Source organism: Culex quinquefasciatus, chromosome 2, assembly GCF_015732765.1.
Source record: "Culex quinquefasciatus strain JHB chromosome 2, VPISU_Cqui_1.0_pri_paternal, whole genome shotgun sequence".
Taxonomy (NCBI): Eukaryota; Metazoa; Arthropoda; class Insecta; order Diptera; family Culicidae; genus Culex; species Culex quinquefasciatus.
Genome location: NC_051862.1, coordinates 71,482,646 through 71,506,277, shown reverse-complemented (window position 1 = coordinate 71,506,277; position 23,632 = coordinate 71,482,646). Strand labels below are relative to the sequence as shown.

General features: G+C 45.2%; 1 protein-coding gene across 2 annotated transcripts; it reads right to left on the bottom strand.

The window, feature by feature from the left end:
* Nucleotides 1–10: 10 nt before the first annotated feature.
* LOC6040786 (zinc finger protein 26) lies at nt 11–19,544 on the bottom strand. 2 transcript variants are annotated; one of them, XM_038252757.1, is made up of 5 exons: nt 18,762–19,544; nt 17,487–18,678; nt 1,462–2,978; nt 1,300–1,364; nt 11–1,240 (listed from the first exon to the last, which is right to left on the bottom strand). In XM_038252757.1, exons 2-5 carry the CDS (start codon nt 18,646–18,648, stop codon nt 814–816), a joined length of 3,171 nt encoding a protein of 1,056 aa, XP_038108685.1. In that variant the 5' UTR covers nt 18,649–18,678; nt 18,762–19,544; the 3' UTR covers nt 11–813. The 2 variants fall into 2 exon arrangements, with proteins under 2 accessions (XP_038108685.1, XP_038108683.1); XM_038252755.1 differs by having other exon boundaries at nt 17,487–19,543.
* Between the last annotated feature and the right edge of the window lie 4,088 nt (nt 19,545–23,632).

The window sequence follows — 23,632 nt, the reverse complement described above, 5'->3', positions numbered from 1 at the left end:
TAAATAAACCTTTTTTTGTGTTTACTTTTTATACGCCATGTAATGTTCAATCAATACAAATATACATACTTTGTGGGGGTGAAAAAAAAATCTAACATCTTCGAATAGTGTGTCCTACCATATAAAACCTACGCGCGCGCAACTTCCCCCGCGCTCACATCTCTTTACACTAGCAGTAGAAGTACAACTATTTTAGTAATAATATTATTTATAATGTAAATAAAATCTTACAGACGAAATAAGAAAAAAAAATGTAAGAGCAAAAATGCAAGTGCTTTTCACGCATTCTCTCCAAGCAAAATAGTAATATGTGCAAATATCTCTCTCTCTCTCCCACACACACACACACACCTACACCACTCTCTCAACAAACGCCGACGACGACAACACAATTCGCACTGCAGGGAACACTAAATTCTATTGTGTTTTCATGTTTTATGCAATTACAATTAAAACCGTGAAAAACTCTCAATTGAAACTGATCGCTCATCTTCGTAATTACTTTACCTTGTTATGCTAAATTGCTACTATTCAATTGTTTAATAATATTGTGTTGCAAGTGATTACTTCTGTTTCTTCTTCTTCCAAGGAGGTGCGTTGGCAATGTTCAACAGTCGTGGTGGGAGGGGGGGGGGCGTCTGGGAGTGGTGCATTCACAATGTCTTCCCTTCGCGGGGGAGGGGAGCCCGGGGGTGTCAATATATTGTCTCGATTCTTGTGACGTGTGTGGGCGAGGGCGGGCAGGCAGGATTCAGAAAGGGGCGGCGGGGGTGGGAACGATTTCTTTCATTTTCGTTTTGTTTTCGCGCGGCTTTACGCGTCCAACGGTTCAACGCCGTGTTCCGTCTTCTGGTGCCGTATCAGCCCACTTCCATTGACGAAGGTGGCGTCGCACAGATGGCACTGCAGCACCCGAACGTCCCCGTGGGTGTTTCGATGCGCCTTCAAACTGTCCGACCGGGTGAAGCTTTTCCCGCAAATTTCGCACTCGTACGGCCGTTCGCCGGTGTGCGTGCGCAGATGAATCTTGAGCGACTTTGGCCATGCAAATTCCTTCTTGCACAGGTGACACCGGTGCTTGGACCGCGGGCCGGACGATTGTTCCAAGTGGGCACCGACTCCGCCGACGCCGCCACTCACGCGGGACGAGCTGTCCTCGTTTTCGTAGCTGTTGTTGTTTTCATGCTCGTCCTCCTCCTCGTCGCCACCCTCCTCGTCCTCCTCGTTCTGGTCGTCGTCACTGAAACGTAAATATTAGTTAAAATCACCAAGTTACAACTAAGCAAGTAAATAACTCACCCTCCTTGCTCCTCCTCATCATCGTCGTCGTCCGAGTCCTCCTCCTTGACCATCACCTCAATGACCTGCAACGAAAGCACACCGTTAGTTCCCTCCGATTCCGCGCCAACCCGTACTTTACCTCCACGCAAAAAGGTAAAACGATCCGTTACCACCGCTCACCTGTTCGTCCTCACTCTCCTCCTCGTCCTCTTCCTCTTCGTCCCCACCGTTGTCCTCGTCGTCATCGTCCTCATCCTCATCCTGCTCCTCCTCCTTGACCATCGGACCACCGTCCTGCTCGTGGAGTCCCACCGACGCCTCAATGATCAGCTCCGGATCCTGCTTGACCTGCTGGTTCTGCTGAGGATAAAGCTGCGACGGCAGTCCCGTGTACTCGCCCTCTTCGTACTGTTGCTGCTGCTGCTGCTGCTGCTGCTGGCCATCGTCGTCGTACTCATCGCCGGATGCAATGCTCTGGTCGCGCGAGTACAGCTGCCGGTTGGCCATGTACGCCTCCTGCCGGTGGATCTTCTCGTGCGTCTTCAGGTAGTCCGACCGGATAAAGGCCATGCTGCAGCGTGAGCATTTGTACGGCTTTTCTCCGGTGTGCAGCCGGAGGTGCATTTTAAGCGTAACGGCCGTCACGAACGTCTTGTCGCAGTCGGTGCACTTGTACCGGCCGTCCTCCGTCCGCTGGAACTCCATCCGGTCGGCGATCGCGTTCGTCATCGGACTGATGGGGGACTTGATTTTGGCCATCCTGCCGGTGATGCTCGTGTCCGTCATCGAGTCGTCGTCCTCCTCGGCCATTGTCATCGCCATTGCGTCCCCGCTGGCTTCGGCCAAGGCCTGTCGGTGCCGTTTCGACTTGAAGTGCTCCTTCAGGTAGTCAACCCGGTTGAACGAGCGATCGCACACATCACAGAAGAACGGCTTCTCCTCGGTGTGCGTCAACGCATGCTTCCGAATGCTCGTTTGATCGCTTTGGGAAAATACTTGATCACAAATCTTGCACGCGTACTGACCATCGCCGGCCTCCACAAAGTGGTAATTCTCCGGCAGCAGCCCGGCCCGGCCAATCGTCGGCTTTTGCGGACTCGTCGAATCGCTGCTGTCCGAGGCACCCACCGAAGCGGAAGCCGATGCCAACGCGCTGCCCCCACTTTTGGTCGGAACCATCAACGGTGGCAACGGTCCGAGCGGCCCGCCGTCCTTCCAGTGCACCTTCATGTGCCGCTCCAAATAGTCCGACCGGATAAACGACTCCGGACAGCTCGGGCATTTGTAGGGCTTTTCGTTGGTGTGTATCCGGTAATGGATCCGGACCGTTTGCTGGTGGCTAAACACGCGCTCGCACGCCGTACACATAAACTTGCCATCCTCCGTCCGGATGCAGTACTCGGGTTGATCGGGGGGTTTTCGCTCCTCCGGAGGTTTCAGCAGCGAAATGCCCGTCGATTGGGTTCTTGCCGCAAGCGGTTTCAACAGGGACACCGAACCACCACCACTGCCAGTGCCGCTGACGCTGGGACCGCTTGCGTACGTTGAACTGCTATACGAAAAGGTGGACGGGTCGATCGCGCCCGGTGCTCCCGGGTCCTCGCCGTTGTCTTCGATGTGTTTCTTCAGGTGGTTCTTAAGGTAGTCAGATCGGATGAATGCCAGATCGCAGAGCGGGCATTTGAACGGGGTGATGCCTAATAGGAATGGAAGAGAAAAGGGAAAAGTATTTTAAAATCCTATGATATAGCAAGGAACTTATTGGAAATGGAAACTTTCCGATATCAAAATATTGGAATCGGTCCAATTTCCATCAATTAAACGCTAATTTCCACAAATTAAATAACCTATTGGGTAAAACCTTTGTAAATTATAGGAAGTTTTCTCAGCTTTTCAATTATTATTTTTAGGGTGTTTTTTTTCAAGAAGTAAAAAAATGTAAAACAACCAAGGGAGCGTTCTTTTATTACGTAACGCAGTAGGGGGGGAGGGGGGGTCGGAGGCCGTGTTACGCTCATTACAAATTTTTGAAATTTTTATGGAAATTTTGTTACGAGGGGGGGGGGGGAAGGGGGTCTAAAAGTCCGATTTTTCGCGTTACGTAATAAAAGAACGCTCCCCAACGAAATCGAAAATATATACAAACGCTCGGGTAGTTATTTGACCCCTAGTTTTTTTCTTTAACTTTTCGTAGAATTGATAAAATTGGATGCTTCCGGTTGCAAAATATCCAGATTTGTCTATGTTTGGACTGCTAGATGGGGGACAGATATTCCGGATTCCGTTGGGGTACCTCGGTCCTCCTTTATGAGTTCTGATGCTGTGCAGGAATATTCGTGTTTTCGGTTTCATTTTGTTGAGTGATCAGTATTTATTATGTTATTTAGAAAGACCTTCCCATAGCATCGTAGCTCGGGAGGCATCGGACAGCCAATACCTTATCCTACTAACCCAAAAAAAAAAATCAATCCCGTGATGATTGAAGGAGATGATGTGGATTCAACGGTCTCAAGCGGTGTCAACAGGTATATAGTGAATAACTACACTAAACCCTCGATTCCCGCCTTATCCTCCTGCCCTTCTATCGGATGGGGAAGTAAAACGTCGGTCCATTTGCGTAAAAGAGGTTTTGGGTGACTCACCACACATAACCTTCGGGCGCCTAGAAATGAGCAGAAACTTGCAACAGAGCCCACAAAAGACCCGGGAGTCGTTAAAGTGGATTGCTTTGTAAAGGCAGTAGGTATTTATAGTTTGAGGGTTCAACAACTAATGATCAAATTTATTTATAGCTCGTAAGTCATAGACTACTATAACTAATTATAATTCTACGGTTGCTTCTCCAACATCCCCCCTCAACCGAGAATTCCGAGAGCCTTCCGTGCTTCAAGAAATTTCACTGCAGCTACCGGCTTCGTGAACACGTCCGCCTTCTGCGCATCCGTTGCGACGTGCTCCAGCTTGATCAGCTTCTCCTCGACGTTCTCGAGCACAAAGTGGTGCCGAATATCGATGTGCTTGCTTCGGGGCGAGTAGCCGATCTCCTTCTCCGCCAGGTGCACCGCGCTCATGTTGTCACAGTGGATCGTGACCGGTTGAGCGACACCAAACAGCTCCTTCAGCAGTCCGCGCCACCACAGTGCCTCTTGAGTAGCAGCTGAGACGGCCATGTATTCCGCTTCCATCGTCGACAGCGCCACCGTGGTTTGCTTCCTGCAGCTCCATGAGATCGAACCACCAGCCTCCATGTAGACGTAGCCAGTGATCGATCGACGGGTCTCGGGATCGTTTCCCCAGTCCGCATCGCTGTATCCGACGAAGCCCTGGTCTCCGTGCTTTGAGTAGGTCAGCTTCATCGTCTTGGTCCCCTTCAAGTACCGCAGCACTCGCTTGGCCGCAATCCAGTGTGCCTTCCCTGGGTTGCTGCTGAACTGGCTGACCGCGTTCACCGCGTAGCAGATATCTGGCCGGGTTGATAGCGCCAAATACTGCAGTCCGCCTACCAGTTCACGGAACGGAACTTTCGCCATCTGCTCCCGTTCCTCGACAGTGCTCGGGCACATCTCCTTGGTCAGCTTCTGAGTCGGATCAGCAGGCGTCGAGACGGCATTACACTCGGCCACGTTGAATCGCTGCAGCAACTCGTTAATGTACTGCTCCTGGTCCAACATCACCTTGCCGTCGCCTCTGGTCACTCGCATGCCAAGAACTTTGCTCGCCATGCCTAAGTCTTTCATCCGGAATCGCGCCATCAGGTCCTTCTTCAGCTTGGTCACCCACTGCTGGTTGTTCGAGAACACCCACAAATCGTCCACGTAAACAGCAACGATAAGGACCGTGTTGCCCTCCAGCTTGAAGTAGACGCACGTGTTGTACGCCGAACGCTTCAGCCCAGTTCGCTTCAGCTCGGCATCCAGCTTCTGGTTCCATACCCGGCTGGCTTGTTTCAGACCGTACAGCGCCTTCCGCAGCTTACAGACTTTCGTGGGGGCACATGATTCCGTGAATCCTTCCGGCTGCTCCATGTAAATCTCCTCTTCTCCCAGGTCACCCTGCAGGAACGCCGTCACTGCATCCATCTGGTGCACCTTGAGATCCAACTTGGCAGCCAACGACATCAGGTAACGGACGGTAGCGTACCGGACAACAGGTGAGAACGTCTCACTGTAGTCGACGCCCTTGATCTGCGAATAGCCCTTGATCACCAAGCGGGCTTTGTAGCGCTCAACAGATCCATCCGAGTTCGTCTTGAGTTTGTAGACCCATTTGCAGCGTAGAGCTTTCCTCCCCTTCGGCAGATCGGTTAGTTCCCACGTCCAATTCTCCACCAGCGCTCCGAACTCCGCAGCCATCGCACGTTTCCACTGGTCGCTGTCGTCTCGAGCAATCGCCTCACGGTACGTGTCAGGCTCGACCATCATCGGGATGGATCGGTTCTGTCTGGGTTGGGAATCTTTTTCAGGTAGGGTACTGCACACATAATCTTTATACTTGCCTGGGGGCACGTGCTCCCTACCACTGCGCCTTACCAACACTTGTGGGTCCTCTGGTTGTGGAGGGAGCACCATCGGTTCTTCCTCCACCTCAACCAGCGAATCGGCATCGCCTTCGACCGACTCGTAATCGCTGAAGTCCGACTCGTCTTCTTCGGGCTCAGCTTCCTCTTCAGCAGCTGGACCGACCTCGATCGCAATACTTGGCACGATCAGCTCCATTTCTTCATCTCCGACCTCAGGCTCCGTCAAAGCAACGTCAGTCCCGGTCGACTTCTCGTCCAGGAAGATGACGTCTCGGCTTGTCACAACGGACTTGGTCCTCTGGCTGTAGACCCTGTACGCCTTCGAGTTGTCGCTGTAGCCGACGAAAATGCAAGGTTCCGACTTCTTGTCCCACTTTCGTCGTCGCTCCTTCGGTACGTGCGCCATGCACTTGGTCCCGAACACGCGGAGATGCGACAGATCCGGTCGCTTGCCCGTGAACTTCTCCTCCGGTGTCACCGACAGTCCCTTCGCCGGTGATCGGTTGATCACGTGCGACGCAGTTGCCACTGCTTCCGCCCAAAATCTCTTGTCCAGGCCAGCGTCGAACAGCATGCTTCTCGCTCTCTCGACGTACGTACGGTTGCGTCTCTCAGCCAGACCGTTCTGTTCCGGATTGTACGGAACGGTCTTCTCGTGGTGGATACCAGACTTGCGCAGGAACTCTTCCATCTCGCGGTTCACGTACTCACGACCGTTGTCGGTACGAATCCGCTTGATCCGCTCACCTGTCTGGTTCTCCGCAAATGCCTTGAAGTTTTGAAATGCTTCCAGCACATCAGTCTTCGACTTCAGGAAATACACGACGGTCTTGCGGCTGGCATCGTCAATGAAGGTCAGAAAGTATCGTCTGCCTCCGATTGACTCCGTCTCCATCGGGCCGCACAGGTCCGAGTGGACCAGTTCCAGGACTCGCTCCGCTCTCTGCCCTCGCGCGTTGAACGGTTGACGCTGGTGCTTGCCCTCGATGCACGGTACACACTGCAGCCCGTCCTTCACGTCGAACTGGGCGCCGGTCGTCATCTCTCGTAGGGTAGAGGACCCAGAAATCGCCCACTTTATAGTGGCAATCTAGGAAATTTGATGAGAATTTGATGACAATTTATGGTTTTTGGTTCTATTTGTTGTAGAACGTTGATAAACTATTTGATTTTAAGTTTCCACAAGGTTTTATCATTTACGTGTTCATTTTTTATAGAATTTTGCGTTTCAATAAAGTGCTCTGAAGAGCCCTTTTTTCGCCCCCCTAAATCCAATTTTCGCCCACCCTTGGAACCAGTTTTCGCCCACGACAAAAATCAAAAATCAAATGAAATTATGACTCAAAGCTTAGCAAATATGGTCTCCTATTGATACACAACATGTTCCCGAAGCTAAATTTCATTGATGTGCACATATTTTGTCGTACATATTATTAATTGAGGTTCAAAAAATCCTAGGAGCTTTTTTTCAGATATCCTGCTTATTTTGAGATTCTCTGTCTATTATAACTACACTATTACACCCTATGGGTCATTTGCTTCCGAATTGACTCAATATAAAACATCGAGTACCTCTTAATAAAAATATTAAAGCACATGTGTAACTACTTCTCCATCCTCTGCTTAATTTGTTCTCCTATGTACCAGTAAACTTTTACAACATTTGAACCAAAACCCCTTATGAATGAAAGTAATTAAAATGATTATTTAACCTTTAAAAATAATCTAGAATGTTCCAAATATATTTTCAAGCACATTTCGCTGCGATTAGATTCGTTTTTATGGTAAACGAAAACTGGTTCTAGATAAAATCTGAAAACACAATACTAGATTTCGCCCTGGGCGAAAATTGGATCTCATGTTTTTTCATGACCCCAGAAATCGCCCACTTTATTTTATTGAAATAACCTTTGGTAAACGTTTAAAACAGGCAAATCACTAGATTTTCATGAAATTCAGACATACAGTGAACTAATGAATTATTCATTTACATTATTTTCGGACAAAATTATTTGCTTTCCCTCATTAACATTATTACCCGCTGTAGTGTAAATTGACAAAAATATGGCGGCTGCAGTAAGGCTTTTTTTGAAAAGCTTATAAAAACTTAATAAACAATAGAAAATCATTAGGAAAGTTTCAATTAGTACTAGAAATGAATGAATATGTAAACCTGCATAATAAATTCAACCAAAAAACGGTATGAGTTTGCTAAATACAGATTAAATCCAGTAGGTGGGCGAAAACTGGAGCAGGGCGAAAACTGGGTCCTCTACCCTAATCGCTTCATTCCGCTAGCAGAAAGATGTCCCATCCGGCGATGCCACAGCTCGAACTGGTCGTCTGCTTGCACCAGATTCGCACGAGATCGCTTGGTTTCGGTGAGCTTGTAGAGACCGTCCGTCTCTCGACCAATCGCTACCACCGTGTCACTTGCGTCCAGCACCGCACACGCGTCCTTCGTGAACTCCACACGAAAACCTTTCTGGCACACTTTACTTACAGAAAGCAGGTTAATCGCCAGGTCCGGAACGCACATCACGTCGGTCATCGTCAAGTCCCGGATTTCTCCATCACAGTCAGCTTCCAGCTTGACGGAACCCTTTGCGACGACGGCAACCTCCGCGTTGTTGGCCACATTGATCTTGGCCGACACACTCGATGGGTTCTCCAGGATTGATTCGTTCCGGCACATGTGAGTTGTCGCTCCGGAATCGATGATCCAGTCACCACCGGCTCCTGCCGGTGACTCCACCGCGTTGAACGCAGCAAAGAACGAAGTCGCATTCCCCTTGTGGTTACCAGACTTCTCCTTGCTCTTCGCGCTCGTCCCGTTCGTGCACTCCGACGCGTAGTGTCCCATCTTCTTGCAACGGAAACACTTTACGTCAGACTTCTCGACGGGTTTCTTGAACTTCTGCTGCCGCTGCTTGCTGTAGAAAGCGCCCTCGCTCTCGCTCGAGCTCGATCCAGCCTCGACCTTCACCTCCTGCATGATCGTGGCCTTCACCTTCTCCGCCGTCAGCTTGACCCCGGACGACTCCAGTCCGAGAATCATCGGCGCGTACTTCTTGGGCAGGCCTTTCAGCAGCAAACTCGACACCCAATCATCGTCGACCTTGAAGCCGACTTCCGCCAGCTGGTTGCAGGTCACCATGACCTCGCTCACATACTCTTGGGTCGACTGGCAGATGATCTCCTCCACCTTCTCAGCTCCCACCAACCGAATCCCGGTCAGTTTTCTCAGGAGACCGATCCTCCGGGTGGAACCGCTGTCCTCGAACGTGTTGCGTAAGATGTTCCAAGCTTCCCTTGCCGTTGCCGCATTCTGGACCATGCCACGTAGGCCCCGTTCCATGCTGAGGCAGATAGTCGCCAGTGCTTGCTCCGAGGTATCCGCGTCCACTTCCGGTTCTCCTTCTACAGGATCCCGTACGGCGCGCCAGGTCCGTTCCTTGATTAGGACCATCTTCGTGGCAAACGCCCAGGAGTTGTAGTTCTCCGAACCACCCAGCACCTCCTTCACCGGCAGCGAAACGGAACTTCCGGGTAGCCTTTGACCGCCAGGTTGAACCGCCGCCACGCCTCGTCCAGCGCCAGGAACTCGGACTTCTTCATCGGCCATCGTTTCAGGACAAACTTCTTCCAAATTCTTCAGTTAACTTCTTGAGTGAAAATTTTTCTTCCAAACTGTTATTTTCTCCAAACAGCCGTTGCTACGGACTGTCTGGGCCCATAACCTAAAGGCAGTAGTTCTTTATAGTTTGAGGGTTCAACAACTAATGATCAAATTTATTTATAGCTCGTAAGTCATAGACTACTATAACTAATTGGGTCCTAAAATGAAGCTTAGATTGCTGATATTATTGTTCACAGCGATAAAGCTTATTTTTCTGAGTACAATAACCCTTTGTACGACCATAAAGAGCTTAAAATGGATTTTTAAATCAATTTTGAAAAATTAACCTCGCGGTCCTTCTTGACAGAAAAGCTCCTACTTGACAGGTCGTTCCAAGGGGACCATAGTTGATCCATCGAAAAAATGTTGTCTTGTCAAAAAAAAATTTTGCATTAAAATGAAAAAAAGTGATCAGAAATGGTTTTTAATCGTGTTTTTTACCGTTGTACATAAAAATTGGCATAGGGCTTTAGTACCCAATTATAATTCTACGGTTGCTTCTCCAACACTTTGCTTTCACTAAACCCCCGGTGGTTGGTCACTTTTACGTTTGACACTTTTTAGCAGGGGGTAGCGAAGAAGTCGCCATCTTGGAAGTTCAGATAACAAACACTCAGAATCAGTATTATTCATATTGTGGATTTAGCTCGTAGCTGGATTTTCTGGCATCTTCTCACGGTCATTGGAAACGGTCGTGGATAGACCTAGGGGTTCCCAGTTGGAGTGAAAAAAAAACAATTTATAGAAAAAATATGGATTAAAATTTTGCTTTTTAATAATCATCAGAAATAATTGTTTGAACATGCTCGCAATTTTTTATTCGGTCGGAAAAATATTATTTTTCTTAAAAAACTTTCATTTTTAATCACATGATCACCCCTAATTCTGGCTCGATGCCGCTATCATGCGACCGCGTGCTCCGTTTGTTTGTCAACAAAGCTGCAGCTGAACCGTGAGACGAAGTGAGGGGGGAACACGGGGGGGAAGAGATTTTGACATTTTTATGCCCGCATCTGGCCCGCAGCCTATTTCATCGGTCACTGAGTCGCCGGTCGTTTCCAGTGACCGAGTCCAGCTAGGAACTGATCTTACAATATTACTTTGGTAACACGAAGTGTGTTATCCTGGTTAAACTCAAAAGTCCCATGCAAATGTGTAACACCAAACTGAAAAATGTGTAATGCCGATTCACAGTGTACGGGCGCACTGTTTGATCGACCAATAGAAAAAAAGCAAAAAAAGGTTAACAGAAAAATCACTTTTTTCGATATGAATTTTCAGCCAATATTGGGATGGAATCTCCAAGGATATGATAGAATTTGCCATCAGCAACACAATTCACGTGTTTTTTTAGGTATCTATCGTTTGAATTGCGGGAAATTTGAAAATCAAAAACCCAAACAATGATTTGTTATGGGCGTTATTGGCTACACAGAAAAAAATATGTAAAGCTACACTTAATGTAAACCTTGAAATAAATGTAAAATTTGTTAATGTAAAATTGAAAATTAATGTAAATAGTTAAATATCATGTAAAACCAGGTTATGTAAAATCTAATCGAATGTAAATGACGCATCTCATGTAAATTATCTTAAACTGCCACATTTTGCCAAAACAAAAATCATGTAAATTGTAAAACTAATGTAATATTTTCTAAATGTAAATTTGAAAAGCATGTAAATTTCAATTTTAAACCTTTATTGAAAAATGACAGCTGGCCGAACCAAAACATTCATTCAAGTGTTTCGAGTGATGTGGAGGATGGTGGAGGTAACTTTAAATTTGGGGATGTTTTTAAACAGAATACGCCTTTGGGTAGGCACATCGAATGCAGACGCAGTGCAACATACTGCAACTGGTGCAACCATACACACAAAAAAATATTTCCGAATGTTACATCATTTATGATGTAACACTTTTGCACGTCATTAAACATTTAAATTTAAATGCAAATTGATGTAAATTTGCGACAAATTATACGTAAAAACATGATTTTACGTGTGATTCAACCGTTTACCGCGAATCTCAAGTTTACATTAACTGAGTTTACATGTAATTCATTTTTTCCGTGTCGAGTAAATTCACATATTTTTTTCTGTGTAATCTTCGCTGGGGGAGAAACGTCAATATTCAAAACAAAACAAACGGAACAGCTGTTGATATCCAATTCGAAGAAAAAGGTGAGCGGAATTTGATTGGAGGTAGGTGTTGTGTTTAATTAAGTATGGAATATAGCAATATTTATTATCTTTTTAGGAAAAACAATCACAGGGCAGGACCTTCAAGGGCAACTCAAAATTAACAGCGCTGGCCGTCCACTAGGCCGCGGAAAACTATCGATGAAGGCCATTCTGAAGGGTGAGATGTTCAAGCAGCTAGTTTCGCTTGATGTGTTCGAGTCGTACCTAAACTCGATCAGGCGGGACCCCGGAATCTGCTGCACCAGGATAAGTTTGGTCTCGGAGTCCAAGACGCGGTTCAACGGAGTCTCGTTAATCCATCTTGAATGAAGGGTGAGTAAAGCGACATATCAACATCAACCTGTAATCCTCTTCTCCACAGTTTATCATAATCTTCACCTATTATCTGGACAATTCTTGCTTTAAGAACTCGTGCAGGACAACGATGCTCCGGCCCGGATAATACCGTTCATCAGACGTCGTACCGCAGCACGGTTATGGCAGTTGTCCGTGAGCGAGTTGGCGAGAAATGATGTCGAGTGCGTCAAGAACCCCAAGTGGCTGGCCGCGATCGGCAGCCGTGCAACGATTTCATCTACGACGGTCCAGAAAAATCGGAATTATGACTTGCCCTCTGAACCTATAGAGTTGGTCCACGGATGACTTTTGAAAATCGATGCACGGGTAAGAGGCCTACTAAAAGTTACAAAGCTCATTAGCTACAAATTTTGTTACAAATTATTTAAAACTTGAAAATTTTTTGTTTATTTTTAATTACTGGTATTGCTCCGTTGGATCTAGAATTCGATAAATTAAATCGAATTTTTCATCCAGCGGAGCAAAAAAAATTTTTTCGGTTTGGTAAATTTACATCGTTTTTGTTGGAAATTTACACGATTTCAATATATTTTGATTGGAAACATTTACAATGAAAAACATGTAAATTTCCAATGAATCTAATGTAAATATACATCATTTATCATGATACCTTTTGGTACATGATAAATGATGTAAATCTACAGGAATATTTTTTTCTGTGTACCATTTGACAGCTAGTGCTTTGACAACCGTGCTAATGTCGACTGTTGTCAGTTTGCTTTGGTCGGAATAGGGTTGCCATCCCCCCGCTTTTTAGTCTATCGAGAAATTAAAAGTGAGAGTGTGTGCGTGCAACATGGAGTTCAATTTTTCAAAGTGCCATGGGAACCTTCACAGCAACTGCACAGAAAGTTTAACTCCATGTTGCACACACTCTCACATTTAATTTCTCGATACCCCGTTGGTTTAAAAATCAAACTATTCGCTCTTCAGCATAGACGTATCCAGTTTGAAATGGCCGCTGGGTGGCCAATGGTGTTAGAAATGACAGCTTCCATGTATTTGAAAAAGGGAGCTCAGGAAAATTCAATTTTTAAGCAATAAAATGATTATTTATGATAAAAGTATTGATTGATTAGGTGCACAAAATGTGTCTAGAATATTATTTAAATAAAAACTGTTCGAAAAATTTGCAATTGAGATAAGTACACCATTCGATTCAGCAGGAATTTTGGGCACCAAAAATATATAGTTTTCATATGTTAAGTGTTTTATTTTAGAAGAAAATTAACAAAAAGTATGAAAATCGAGACATTTAGTATGGGAGCTGTCAAATCTCTCACCATCAAAAAGCAGCGTTAGGCTTTCGCTGGATTTGTCTATTGCCTTGGCGTTCTCGATTGCGAGATTCCTTCTCGAAACTAGGTGTCCGAAGGCTTGATTGTTGAAGCAATTGCAAACCTCTTTTTACACCTTAGCTTCCATCCACCCCGGGATTCGAACTGACGACCTTTGGGTTGCTAGTCCAACCAGCGACTCCACCGAGACAGGACCCAGGGAGACGACTCCTACACCTGGACAAAGTCAAACTAAAAAGTGACGGACTGCACTTTTTACACGGAGCTCACGCACACTATCTGAACAAATGTTTGATAGTGTGTGTGAACTTCGTATAAAAGAGGTGTCAAACAGTTGTTTTCAAACCACACGCACGTTTAAAATCACTCAGTTTTCGTCAAAACCGAACCTACTCAGAAATGATTAAAGGGGGCATCTGTCAGATTTGAGTGAATTTCACTCAGAATTCCACGAAAACCAAGGTATGCAACCGATGCAACCCTCTGGCACCACTGTAAATGGCTAGAACGTTTGACAGTCATCAAAACCTCGAAGAGCCCACGTAGTAGTATTAGTGAAGAGCCCACGTTGTTTATCGTGGGCTCTTCACTAATACTACTGCGTGGGCTCTGTGAGTGTAGCAGTATTGGTGTTGTCTGTTTGTTTACACCAAATCTTCAAGAAACACCACTTTTTGTGTGTGCAAATCTGTTACGAAAAAAGATGAAAACTGTTGCTGTCGATTGACCGGTAAAATTTGCTGGGTAGTACTCTGGACCGGGGACTGGCCAAGTCCCGCTGTTGATCCTGCCGAACAATTCGCTGCAATCTCCGGCAGGGAGTAACCGACCAAGTGCAGAAACATCCGCAATTCCGGTGATTGTGGCGGAGCTGGTCTTTCCGAGCATCCTTCCCACTCCCGCTGTCGACTCGCACAGGGAATCGAAGAAATGGACTCACAAGAAGTTCATCGCGAAGTGGTCCGAATAAATCTGAACTTTGAACTTGCAAAACCGTCTTCATCGCTATACTTCGCGGGGCATTTATCCATAGTCTCTGGCGGGTAGGGTTCCTTTTTCATGGAAATCATTTCAACAATATGAAATAATACCTTTGTTTACCACGCGGTTTGTTTATTTTCAAATTTTGACAGCAAATGCGTTCTTCATCTTCTTTGTTGTCTTCATGTTCGCGTCGAACATTTATGGTACGTTCGTTTGAACAGCCAGTGCAGCACTGAGTGCCACACTCGTTTGTGCCAGTTTTGGTTCAAACGAACATTCTTTTTCAGTGTGCATGGAACTCGCATGAAACTGAAAAAATATCGAGTGCGGCACTAGAGTTTCAGTTCCAAGATGGCGGCGAAACTCGTGCGGAACTAGTGCGAGTTTCTTCAAAGAAACACTTTGACAGCTCTGAGTGCGGCACTCAGTGTGGAACTAGCCATCAAACGAACGTACCATTAGGTTTCATAAACATGGCCGTCGTGACAGAGGGCTGAAGGTATGTAGATAAGTAAGGTAAGGCGGGTTTTCCAGCTGTCAAAATAGTTAGTTAGCACAAAACCCGGATTTTATATGGAGATTTTCAGAAAAGTTAAAATTTGACCATTTTCCGTGCAAATTTCACCGGATTTTTTTGTAAGGTTGTTAAGCATGCCAAACTGAACCGAAAAACGCGTTTAATTGATTTTTTTTTTGAAAAAAAAAAATGTTTTAAAAGCGCATTTCAGCTCAGTTTGGCATCCTTAACAACCTTACAAAAAATTCCGGTGAAATTTGCACGGAAAATTGTCAAATTTTCACTTTTCTGAAAATCTCCATATAAAATCCGGGCTTGGTAGTAACTAACTATTTTGACAGCTGGAAAACCCGCCTTACCTTACTTATCTACATACCTTGGTTTTCGTGGAATTCTGGGTGAAATTCACTCAAATCTGACAGATGCTCCCTTTACTCATTTCTGAGTAGGTTCGGTTTTGACGAAAACTGAGTGATTTTGAACGTGCGTGCATCGGGGTTTGAGTGTAGGTTCTTGACTTCCTTCTGACATTCCTTACTTCTGTTGAACTGGAGGCTTCTTGCGAGGGCGCCTGTATCCAGGTTTTTAGGCGAAGATGGCGTTCGAATGGTGAACGTCCGAAATATCAAAATCACGCTGTGGTACCAATATTCCGAAAAAAGTGTGCCATGGCATGACAGCCACATTTGATTTCTAACGTTGGTGCTACTGCGTGCTTTTGACATTTCGGATGTTCACCATTCGAACGCCATCTTCGCTTAAAAACCTGGATAGATAAGAACAGCAACTCGCGACATAATTTTGAGGCTAGAAATTTTGACAGGTATGATTTTCATAAAGTATTCGCCTACTTTTCTCTCCCACCGAAAACTGCGGACAATGTAGCTGTCAAACTAGGCGTAAAGCTAAGAACAAGATTGTCCGTTCGACGCAGTGGTGAACGCAGAACGCTGTGCCAGTTCGATTTTTCCATCAGCTGTCAGTCGAACAATCTAAAGGGGTTGCTTTGTTCAATGGTTGATGACTGGCAGGCTATGATGACAGGCGCAAAATTTTGCGTTTGCGTCCAGGTCTGACGGACAATCTTGTTCTTACCTTAACTGTTAATGTCATTCACAAAATGAACTTTGAATGATTTGAGTTCATTTTTGACGTCACAATTTTCTCCTCTATAAAGGAGTCACGATTTTCTCCTTTATAGAGATATCCACGCGCGAGAGTGTGTTAGTTTGTAACAAAATTTACACGCACACAAAGGCAAATCGAGTAGAATGATTCGTCTGTCAAAATCAGCTGTGTCCTTTGTTATACCACGAGCACGTGGTAAACAGCTGGTTTCTACAGACGATTGATCTACTCGATTTGCCTATGTCTGCGTAAAAAAAGTGTAAACAAAATCAGCTGCTTGGAATTCAGCCAATCACAATCGTTCAAAACCAAAACAATACTTCAAATACAAATACTAACACAGAATGATGGTGTGCGTGAGAGAAACCGTGGAGATCTCTATAGAGGAGAAAATCGTGACGTCAAAAATGAACTCAAATCACTCAAAGCTCATTTTGTGAATGACTTTAACAGTTACGCCTAGTTTGACAGCTACATTGTCCCCAGTTTTCTGTGGGAGAGAAAAGGAGGCGAATACTTTATGAAAATCATACCTGTCAAAATTCCTAGCCTCAAAATTTCGTCGCGAGTTGCTTTTCTCCTTTATTACGGAGTAGCAACTCATTTGGCATCAACCACGTTCATACTCATACTCATGAGATATTCCGGATTACACCTCAGCCCTCCTATATGAGTTTTTGGTAAAAAATAACAAAATAATGCCGGAAATGATACAAAACTTCAAGAACCGAGGAAAGGCTATAAAATCGCTCGAAAAATGAACTTCCTAATTCGACCTCGTAAACCGACCTTCACGTGTACCTATCGAATCAGGATCAAATTCTGAACAAATGTCTGTGCGTGTGTCTGGATGTGAGTCTGTTCACCAAACAAAATGTACCCAATTATCTTCGGACTGGATGAAACCATTTAGACCGTTTTGGTCTCATTCAATCCGTCTTGGAGTCCCTAATTAATATTAGGATGTTAAGAAAAGTACTTCAAAAGTACGATTTTAACAAAAGTTTGGAAGATTGTAAAAAGGGTGGCTTTTGTAAGAACCCGCCTTGTTATTTTTTTTAAAGGTATTTCAAAGATCTTTCCAATACACCTAAAACATTGATGATCTGAAAACCCTACCAAAACTTATTAGCACTTAACTGTTATATAACTGCATTAATGTGAGGAAGGTACCAGCCACCTCAAGGTGGATTAAGTGATTTTTTATGCATTTCCGGAAAACACACTTTGTTTAGTAATTTTCTTCTTCACTCAAAAGTTTGTTTCCTCGCTTGATTGTTATTTGCCGTCAAGATAAATGTCAAAACAGTATTTATCGAAAAGCCTTCAAATGGATGCTGAAACTTACGTTTCTGTCCAATTATTTTCGGCGATGAAAAAGAGGCTGCACACTTCAATAAATTATTTAGTTTTCTAACGCTTTTCTCAAAATCAATAACTTTTCTGAACACTCTCAATCGCACCAGAAGCCGCGACTTTAAAGACCCCGCCACAACAAAACAATTAATTAACAACACCCACCTGTGTGCGTCCTCAGGTGCACCTTGAGCGTCGACTCCTGCGTGAACGTCTTGTCGCAGCGCGGACACTGATATCGATCGTTCTCGGTACGGGACACCTGCGTCAACAGCGCCGCCAACAAACTGCGCTGCTCCTCACTTTGCTGCTGCTGATCATGCTGCGGATTTTCCGCGTCCGATGAGCTGCTGTCCCCGTCCGAGTCGGAACCGTCGTCGTCGTCGTCGCTCGATTCCGCCCGGGATGCGGACGCCGACGGGACCAGATCTTCGAGCTTTTTCAAGCTGATGCGGGGTCGTTTGGCGTTGGCGCCGTTTTGGCGATAGTCCATGGTTTTGAGGTGGTTCGAGCGATGGCATTGGAGAAAGTCCACCCGGATGAACGACTTGGGGCAGAGGTCACAGCGGAAGGGCTTGTCGCCGAGGTGACGGCGCCGCATGTGGACGGCGAGCGGTTCCCGGGTGTCGTAGCACTCGTCGCAGTACGTGCAGGAGAATTTGCCGTGCTCGTCGGCGTCGGGGATTGATTCCGAGTCGGATTCTGGGGCGGTTGGGTTGGCGTTTGGGTTGAGCTCGTCATCGCCGGTGGGATGGCCGTCGTGTTCGGTGCGGATGTGTCGGAGGAGGCCGCGGTTGGTGGCAAAAACTCCGCCGCACGCTCCGCACGTGAAAACCTGTTCCGTCGTTTCGTGGCTCTTGAGAATGTGATACTTGAGATAGTCGGACCGCACGAAGGAACGATCGCACAGCTCGCATTTGTACGGTTTAACGTTGGTGTGCGTGCGAAGATGCACCGTCAGGGACTTGAGCCAGGTGAAGGTCTTGTTGCAGTACTGGCAGTGATAAAACTGCTGAGCTCCAGCGGCGCCACCACCACTTCGTTTGGCCGTTTTCTGCAGAATCGACTCGGCCGCGGCCATCACGTCCTCCTCGTCTTCTTCGCCGTACTCGCCCGCTTGGCCACCGTGACCTCTCGCGGCAACTTCCGGTGGGCAGTCGAGCGAATCGTCCGACGCCATACTGGTGAGAAAGTTGATGTGGTCCGCGTCGATTCCGACGACCATCTCGCCGTCATCTTCCCCATTTTCATCCTGCTGCAGCGCCGACGAAGGCCGGCCATTGGCCACGTCCGCAAAATTTTCCTGCTTCACCTCGATCTCGTTCATTACGTAGCCGTCGTAACAACTGGTGCGAATCTACGCAGAGACACAAGGAAAAAATCGTTCCGTCGTCACCGCCTGCCTGCTTCTTTTTTCGCTTCTCGCGGTTGTCTTTTTGCCGTGGTTCCCCACCCCGCGCCAACCCACGAGAAACCTCGTCCCTTCTCACTCCCTCTCTCGCCGTCTGAAAACACGGTCCCCGTGACGAGAAAAACCAGAATTTGCCCCTCAGGGTTGCCTAATCGACACTTTCGCGTTCCACACAACAGCTCTTCTCCACGGTTCCACGCGCCTGTATTTGTGTACGTGACGACACACCACCAGGAATGGCCTCGTCGTCGTCGCCGTCGACAAAATCCGACCTTTCTTCCGCAGAAACGCGCACACGAAAAATGGATCCACTTCCGGTTTCCGCTGCCGAAATGTCACACACTTCTTCCAAACCCGTGTGCACCACAAAAACCTTCACAAAATCTTCCTCGGTTGCTTCGATGTCTCCCCTACTCCTCCGAAATGTGACCAGCAGTTGTCACCGGATGTTCCGCCATCGTCGACGCGTCGTTCGTCCAAGTAGGTTTCGCTCGTCGTCGTCGTAATCTCGCCGTAAGCATCGCAGGGCAACCTCTTTGACTTGGCACACACAAACGCGAAACGCGACGACGGACGGACGGAAGGAAGAAACACAACACAACCACCGACGACGGCGATACGGACACACGGAATCTGCGATGATGGGCGCGAGGGACCAGGGATGCCAAGATGAAAGAGGTGGCAAGAATTGCGAAACGGACAAAAATCGCAGATTCACAGTTTAAACCAGGAAAACTTCACTTTGAGCAAGTGCGAAAGACATAAAAGCAAAATAATTCAAAAAACAAAACAAAATCAACTCAAAAACACGAAAATTAACAATTAAAATCGCAGAAAACAAACTCAAAATTCGCGAGTAAAAATCGTTCTCTGGCAACCTTTTCATTCAAGTTTCTCTTGGCCCGTCACGGAAAGAACAAAGACAAACACGAAGAGGAAATGTCAAAAATGCGATGCGCATTTTTGACGTTTTGTTTTGGTATGTGGGCAAGGCTGTATATCAAAGGTACTCGTCATCTTGCCATGGTATGTGGGAAACAAAACGAGCGATGACAGCGAAGGGTTACCAACAAACGTGCGAACTTGGTAGCCAACACGTTCAACAGGAATTGTGCACGCAAGGGGCTGTAATTAACACACAAACGTTTTTTTCCAAATAGGGGAAATTCTCGTATGTTTGGCAGGTTAAGCTCTCGCTCCTAACTCCATCCAATTTGCTGATTTTCACTATTTAAACAACTAATTTTGCAAAACTTTTGATAGAAACTTGCTTGCTCACTTCTTATTGAGCTATTTATCACTTGATTTCAGTTGAAAACGCTTTTAATTAGCTTTAATTGAATGTCAAAGTTCTGACCTGCCAACATTAGAGGCACGCTGGAATTAGATGCTGTTCCCCTAACTCAGATTTCGTCAAATTCGATCTGAGCTTTGTAGTCCAATGACACTTCCCGGTTACGGAAATTTCTTGCACAGCTGCCAGAATTTTGATAGAGTTTTGCCAGCATTATGCAGCTGGAATGTGTACATCCGGATCCGGTACACTGGAACAACATCAAAACATTAGTGACGTGTAAACAATACCTGCAGACTGCGTTCACTTTAATCCCACCAGAACACGTGAAATTGAAAGTGTTTATAAGAAAAAGTTAAAAGTGTATGATTGTTAAAAAAAAATCCAAGTTGGTTTTATTTGCTAGAAAAAATCCAACGAAAGCCCCAAACAAACCTTTCACATAACGTATCCTGCAGGAAAGAAAAAAAGTACTCTGAATTTAAAAAGATCGTACGTTGGATTAAAAGCTCGCGTTGGCTTGTTGAGCACTTGACCTCGTCCCGTACCCGCACCACCCTCCTTCGAAGGAGTTCCGCTGTTGCTGTTTGGCTCACGAAGGTTTCCACGGCCGATTCCTGGCTGCTGCCACGGTCGGCTTTGCTTTGCGTCCTAGAATCACCAGTACCACCAGACCTACCAAAGTGTTTGTTTACATTTGGAACTTAGTCGTACACGGTTACACGAGAACATCAAAATGAAAGAAATTCTACAGTCGTATTAAAAGTTAAGACTTTTAAATCAGTTAGTAAGGAGTTTTCAAAAACTTATCATTAAAAGTTTTCATTTTTTAAGGCTAGTATGCAGATCGGAAGGAAAGGGGTCAAGAAACAGCTTTACGAACAGCAGAACAAAGGAGAGAGAGCGATTTCTTGGGGCTTTTCTTCACCCTCTCTGACTTGCTTTCGCTGCAACTGCTGCCCATTTGATTTTTTTTCTTTTTCTTGACCGGTTCCTTCCGAAGTGCGTATACCGCTTTAAACAAGAAAAACACTTTCCCTTGAGCTGATTTTAGCAACTTTTCAAATAAAATATATGTTACTTTTGTCATTACGGTAATATTTTTTTGTGTGTATCCGTTCTATTCTAACAAAACTCTAGCAGGATTCTAGCAGGAAATTCCAGCCAGCTCATTCTAGCAGGATTCTAGCAGGAAATTCCAGCCAGCTCATTCTAGCAGTATTATAACTATTCTAACAAAATCTAGCAGCTAGCCTGTCAGAACCGAGGTCAGAACAGTTCTAGCAGGATTCAAGCAGGATTCTAGCAAAACCGGATGATTTCACCGATTTTTTAAGTTTTAAATTTTTGAAATTGAGATCTTTTTAACTTGTGATTACTTGTAAATTTAAGTTTTTTAAATGTTGATTATAATTTATTAATTTCAAAATTTTGAGTTTGTAATCCATTTTTTTTATTTTTAACAGAAAATATCATGATACAGTCCAGACACGAATATCCGAAGCCTCGATTATCCGATGGTTTTTATGGAACTTCGAATATCAAAACAAGACCAAAAAAATTGTATATTACGAGGTATATTATGTATGTATATTTTTATTTTCTTACTTTTAACATCAAATTTGAGCTCCGCGAACCCATTTTGATCAAATTTGATTATTTGATTGCCTTTTATATTGAAAAATGTCTTTTCTCGATATGTTTTAACCGCCATCTTGGATTCAAAAATTATAAATCATTTTAGAGTACCGTAATCTGGGGTGAATCGGGACTTCAGTCGCAATAGGGACAGCCGTTTTTAGAGCACTTAAAGTATTTAAATTTGGATATGGATGTACACATTTTGTTGGTCTGAGTCTGTTCTAACCGAAACCAACCAGAAAAATCAACATATTGTGCTCCGATGTGTCCCGAGTCCTACTTAAGCTCGACCATCAAAAATAAGACAACGATTTTTTTTTCTTGATCCGATTATCCGAAGGTCCGAAGTGAAAGTTTTTCCTTAGGCTTTAGGATAATCGAGTCTGGACCTTGGTCTGGACTGTAATTGTTTAGATTTTCCTAGGGATTTTCCTTTTGGTCTACTTCATTTGAGCAAAAAATAAAATCCGCCCTTTTAGTATCAAAACTCTGCGTTTCGAGGTTCAACAATTTGGAATTTCCAATATCATTGTAAATATTGAATACAAAATTATTGAAACGTTTGAAATTCAGTCGCAAGTAAGTGTTATAATATCCTGGACTAGCAACCCAGCAACCTAGCGAAACCAATCGAAGCAAACATCGTTCGCTAGCTTCACCATTCAGTCGTTGGCAACCAAACAGTCAAGCAGCAAATAAAGTTTTGTCTCCACATTTGGTACAACGCTGTTTCCTTCCGGTTCACTTCCGGACGTAACAGTAAGCAAATCTAAAATATTTATTTTTTTTTACCAAATCATATTCAGTACAATTTGTTTTTTCGCAGCACTCAGAACAACAAAAGAGTTAAGTTAAGTTAGCCTAGACGCATTTCGTTTAAATTTTACACGAATACATAAATTTTAGTGAAATTTATCATTGAGTTTTTTGACGAAGAACTTCGTCTTAGGGCTCTATACAGGGTAGCAATCCAAAATTTCGTGAAGCAAAATGAAACGCTTTGGTTTCACCTTCCCCTCTCGGCAAATTTCCCCTCTTCTTAGCGAACGCTGGTTGGTTGAATAAACGTTTCCCAATCAGTCAATCGAGAGACGTGAGATTGATGTATCTAAAATCATCCCCACTCTACCTCATAATTTTCAGATCGTCGACGGGCAACAAGCGAATAAGGAAGTATAGGAGAATGGGTGCAAAAAGGCGGGGCATACGTCCCCGACCTAAATCAACAAAAAGCGGCTCGGTCCTTCCCGAAAATTCATTCTGCTGCTGGACGTCGACGAGAACTCATCAGGAGCAGATGGCTTGGTGGCCCGGAAGCGCGCGGGAACAGATGGCCTGGAGGCATGGACACGCCAAGACATGCCAGCCGGCATGAGCATGAGGGAGTTGATCATTGGAACTGGCCACCACTTGGAGTGGCCGGAGGCCTCGGGATGTTCCGATAAGGGGACATTTGCGGAACCATAAGAGTTGGGGCAATATGGGTATCACCGCAATAGATCAAAGTCATGGTCGCAGTGGTCTCAACCCAACAAAATATGGGTATCAAACTTTTTTTTATCTTGAGTTTTGAAAACTGGATCCTAAAATTAAGCATAAATTTCTGATATTATTTATTTTTCACAACGATAAAGCTTATTTTTCTGGGAACAATTACCCTTTTTACGACCACAAGGGGTTAATCCACGGGTTAAATGAGTTTTGAAACGTGTTTTTTTAGCGCTGTAAGGCCGTTGCAAATATTTTTGAAGTTTATGTCCCTCGCCACTGACCAAAGTGCAACGGCCTAAATAAAAATTGACATAGTGCCTTAGGACCCTATTTCAGATTTATTTATTCATTTTTCTGAGCAGTTTCAAACGCGCGTGCAAAGTACTACACAAAAGTTACATTACCTGATCACTCCTCTTTCAACGTTCCTTGGCTTGCTTTGGTGTTTGTGTTTCTCCGTCTCCTCTTCACATC

Excerpts from the sequence above, each read along its gene's own strand:
- LOC6040786 (XM_038252757.1), bottom strand. The coding sequence starts at position 18,648 with ATGAACGAGATCGAGGTGAAGCAGGAAAATTTTGCGGACGTGGCCAAT. Across the intron at positions 2,979-17,486 it reads GCACCTGAGGACGCACACAG|GCATCACCCCGTTCAAATGC; the intron begins GTGGGTGTTGTT and ends CATTCCTATTAG. Across the intron at positions 1,241-1,299 it reads GATGAGGAGGAGCAAGGAGG|TGACGACGACCAGAACGAGG; the intron begins GTGAGTTATTTA and ends TTTACGTTTCAG.